This window comes from Manacus vitellinus, unplaced genomic scaffold, assembly GCF_001715985.3.
Source record: "Manacus vitellinus isolate BGI_N305 unplaced genomic scaffold, ASM171598v3 scaffold_40_pilon, whole genome shotgun sequence".
NCBI classification, from domain to species: domain Eukaryota; kingdom Metazoa; phylum Chordata; class Aves; order Passeriformes; family Pipridae; genus Manacus; species Manacus vitellinus.
In genome coordinates this window covers 3,722,421-3,726,162 of record NW_021940541.1, presented here as the reverse complement: position 1 = coordinate 3,726,162, position 3,742 = coordinate 3,722,421, and the positions used below count along the sequence as shown (strand labels likewise).

Below are 3,742 nucleotides of genomic sequence, written 5' to 3'. Positions count from 1 at the left end.
TGTCCCCTCCCAACATCTGGTGCCCTCCAGGCTGCTCCCTGGTGCTGGGCTGAGGAGCAGAAAAGCTCTCAGCACTGTGCAGTCCCTGTTCAGCTGTGGCTCAGAGTTGTGTCCCCCACCCTGCTTTGGTCACAAATCCAAAGCATGGTCCCATGCAAAGTTAACTCCATCTTATCCACAACTGGTGCACATGCTCAGCGCTGCCACCAACTCCACACTCAGTGAGGTTCCCATCTCTGGGCTTGTGTGTCCCCAAACCCCAAACTGTCAAGGTGGTGGTGATGTCACAGCAGGCACTGTGACATCATCACCCAAACCAGTATTGGCAGAGCATGCAATCAGTGGTGGCAATGTCACAGAGGTCACTGTGACACCATCTCCAAGGTTTAAGGTGTAAAAGATGGCTGCTTGTCAACCAGGAGAGAAGGTGGCTGAGGGAGAAGGCTGACTTGGGTGGGGGGGGTTCCGGTGCCCATGAGGTAGCTCACATGCATCTCTCTCTTCACTCAGGGCTGGTGCACAAGTGTCAGGAGGAGAAAGGCCAGCTGTGTTGCAGCAAAGGCCCTCCAGACACTCACCATCAACCTGTTCCATATCTGCAATGGCACAGCAGGACAAAGTCTTGAAAGAGCAAGGTGAAAGAGAAGTCTCTCTCCCCACAGTTCCCATGGCTACAGAGAGGATGCCAAAGCAGACTGTGAGCAGCCCAGAACAGTGGCAGAGGGAGGCAGGAGCTTCCCAACTGTCTTAGGGCAGGGCCCCTCCTCTCCTGGGCCAGCGGGGCCCAGGCTGGGCTGTGGGGGCTTGCTGGGGCACCCGTGCCTGCCCCGTCCTGCCCTTCCACCAGGCCAGCAGGGACAGAGCAGGATCCTGGGGACAATCCTGCAGGTGCACTTCCCCAGCCCCACAGAGGTGCTCATCCCAGTGCCATGTGCTCGCTCTCTCTCTCCAGTGTGCCTGCTGTGTCGCCGGGCAGAGGCGGACCCGGACATCTGTGGCATCAAGAGGGTGAAGTTCAGGCTCTGTGTCCATATCTACTGCCAGGTGAGTTCTCCCAGGGCTCCCTCCAGCTTTCTACCAGGGAAGGGCCCTTCCTTGCTGAACTAAGGAGCTCCTGGCTTTTCCTGCTCTGCAGTTCTTTGCCAGCGGGCTTTTTCCACAAGAGAACTCGGAAGAATTTTTTGTTAGGGACACCAGACGCGTCATCCAGGAGGCAGCCAAGAAGGTGAGGACCTGGAAGGAGCAGGGAGCTTTGCACCAAGAGAGGCTCCTGGATTCCAGGAAAGAAACCCCAGCCCCAGCACAGGCAACAGCCTCGTGCCCAGGCAGGTCTGGGGCTGTGAGCCCTCAGTGCCCACATCCCATGCCCTGCCCAGAGCTGCAGGGTAGCCATGCAGCCCTGATCCTGCTGCTCAGAGGCTGCTGTGCTCTTTCCAGCATTGTTTCGCTTGCAGCAAGATGGGGGCCACCATCACTTGCTGCAAGCCGGGATGTGACCGCAGCTTCCATCTGCCCTGTGCCCCACAGGGAGAATGCGTCACCCAGTTCTTCGGGCTCTACAGGTAAGGGCTGCCAGCCCTCGTGCCGGAACCTTCTCTTTCATCTTCAAACCACCTCCTGTCCACAGTGGCCAGGCAAAAGAGAACCCACAGGGACAGTTCCCAGCAGCCTCCCACAGCCAGAGGCAGAGCCCTCACAGAGACTGGGGCTCCGTCACAGCTCCTCCGCCCTCTTCACCATCACCAGGGAAGGATTCGGTACTTCCCACCTCTCCTCACTCATCTCTTCCATCTTGCCCCAGGTCCTTCTGCTGGGAGCACCGCCCACGGCAGGCAGTGCAGGCCCGTCCAAGGCAGAACAACACCTGCAGCATCTGCCTGGATACCGTGGAAGACAAAACATCCTACAGAACAATGGTGTGCCCCGCGTGCCAAGATGCCCACTTCCACCGGCACTGCATCCAGAGACTGGCTCTCCACGCTGGCATCTGCTTCCACTGCCCATGCTGCCAGAACCAAGAGCTGTTTCTGATGGAAATGCTCACAATGGGGATCCGAATCTCCAAGAGGTTGTTTTTTCTCTTCCCAACTCACAAGACATCACTCCCAAGTGCAGTGCCAGCCTAGGGACTGCCCCAGCAGGCCTGGCTGCCTTCTGTCCCATGCCTCTTGTCCTCAGCTTCACGGAAGAGCTGGAAACGGGGCAGGCAGAAAAGCAGGGATTGCCTGGGTCTGCCTGGGGCAGATGGGGCTCAACACTTTCCCCTCCTTCTCCAGCAGACCTCCATCGTGGGAGAGTGACCCAGCAGTCGGAGCATTGGATCAGAGGCACAGCCGCTGCGACGCCAGCACGTGCCTTTGCCCGGGAGGCAGGAAGCACACAGAGGAGGAGGGGTAAGTTGCCAAAGCAGCAATCCAGGGCTCTGGACAGGATCTTTGTCTCCCCATGGGCTCAGGGAGGAAGAACTAAGAACAAGGGCTCTGCTGGGCCATCCCTGGCTGCGCCACTTTATCCTCACAACCAGTATCTCGTTTCCCTTGCCAGGCCCTGGGAACTGCTCCTGTGCAGCTCCTGCGCTGCAGAGGGCACCCATCGACACTGCTCCTCTTTGGAGAGCAGCACCAGCTCCTGGGAGTGCAAGGGCTGTGCTGGCACAGAGACTGGTGGGTGGCAAAGCACCCGGTGCCCTGCACTGGGGCCAGGGGCCAGGTTGGGTCTGGCAACATGGCCTGAGGCTGGACTTGGCTCCAGGAGGCCTGTGGGTACCACAACGGCCTCTCCTGCCCAGGGGCTGAGTGCCCATCCTGCTGACCCTCCTGCCTCTCCTTGCAGGGTCCACTGACAATTCAGAGCTTGTCAGGCCCAACACCTCCAGCCAGGCAGCATCAGGGCTGTGCCATGCAAGCAGCAGCCTCTCCAGACACCCTGGGCAAGCCCAGATCCAACACTGCACACAGAGACTACAGCAGGCACAAAACTCAGGCAGCCCCACAGTAAAACACCCAAGGATCAACCGTGTGCCACTGCTGAGTGCTGAGACCAGCAGCCTCAGCACTTCCAGTCAGGCAGAGTCAAGGTTGTCCCAGAACACGTTGCCCGTCTGCTTTCCCTGCCCTCGGCAGGGCTTGAAGCGGCAGCGCCCAGAGCAGGACAACGAGTCCTGGACACCCTACAGCCCGCCGGCAAAACGCCGCAGGATCTCCGAAGAGCCAGCCCAGAGTGCTCCAGCCAGCGGGCCCAGCATCTTCAGTCAGGCATCGTGGCTGTACCGCAGCATTTGGGTGGCCAACAGAGCGTTAGCACAGTTACTACCACTGTACAGGCCATCATGGCTCTTCCCCAGCTCCGTGAGGGAAAACCACTCCCAGCTGGGGCCGGTTCGGATGCGACACATCTCACGGCAGCGGCGGCGGGTGAGGAAGCCCTACAGCCTGCCCCGAAACCACCGCAGGACCAGGTGTGCACCAGCCCCACATGCTGGGCCCCCCCCACCACCACAGAAACACAAGAAAAAAGGAAAATAAAAGTTCGTTTGCACTGGGAGATGCCACACTCCTTCCCCAGTCATCTTGCAGCCTCCTGCAACTGATGTCCCGGTTCAGGAAGGCACTCTAGCATGTGTGTCCCCTCAGGGACTCAAACTGTCTCATCATGGCACTCGGTGTCAGGTGAAGCTTGTAGACTCAAAGTCCTGTAAATACGTTGTATTAGCAGCAGTTGACATGTAAAAATTCCACCTCCT

General features: G+C 58.9%; 1 protein-coding gene across 1 annotated transcript; it reads left to right on the top strand.

Moving 5' to 3' along the window:
* The first annotated feature begins 461 nt into the window (after positions 1-461).
* Positions 462-3,539, top strand: LOC103761896 (G2/M phase-specific E3 ubiquitin-protein ligase). Its single transcript, XM_018078420.2, has 8 exons — positions 462-635; positions 953-1,044; positions 1,136-1,325; positions 1,438-1,562; positions 1,802-2,068; positions 2,277-2,393; positions 2,545-2,663; positions 2,833-3,539. The coding sequence occupies exons 4-8, from the start codon at positions 1,459-1,461 to the stop codon at positions 3,522-3,524; spliced, it is 1,299 nt and encodes a 432-aa protein (XP_017933909.2). The 5' UTR covers positions 462-635; positions 953-1,044; positions 1,136-1,325; positions 1,438-1,458; the 3' UTR covers positions 3,525-3,539.
* The last annotated feature ends 203 nt before the right edge of the window (positions 3,540-3,742 follow it).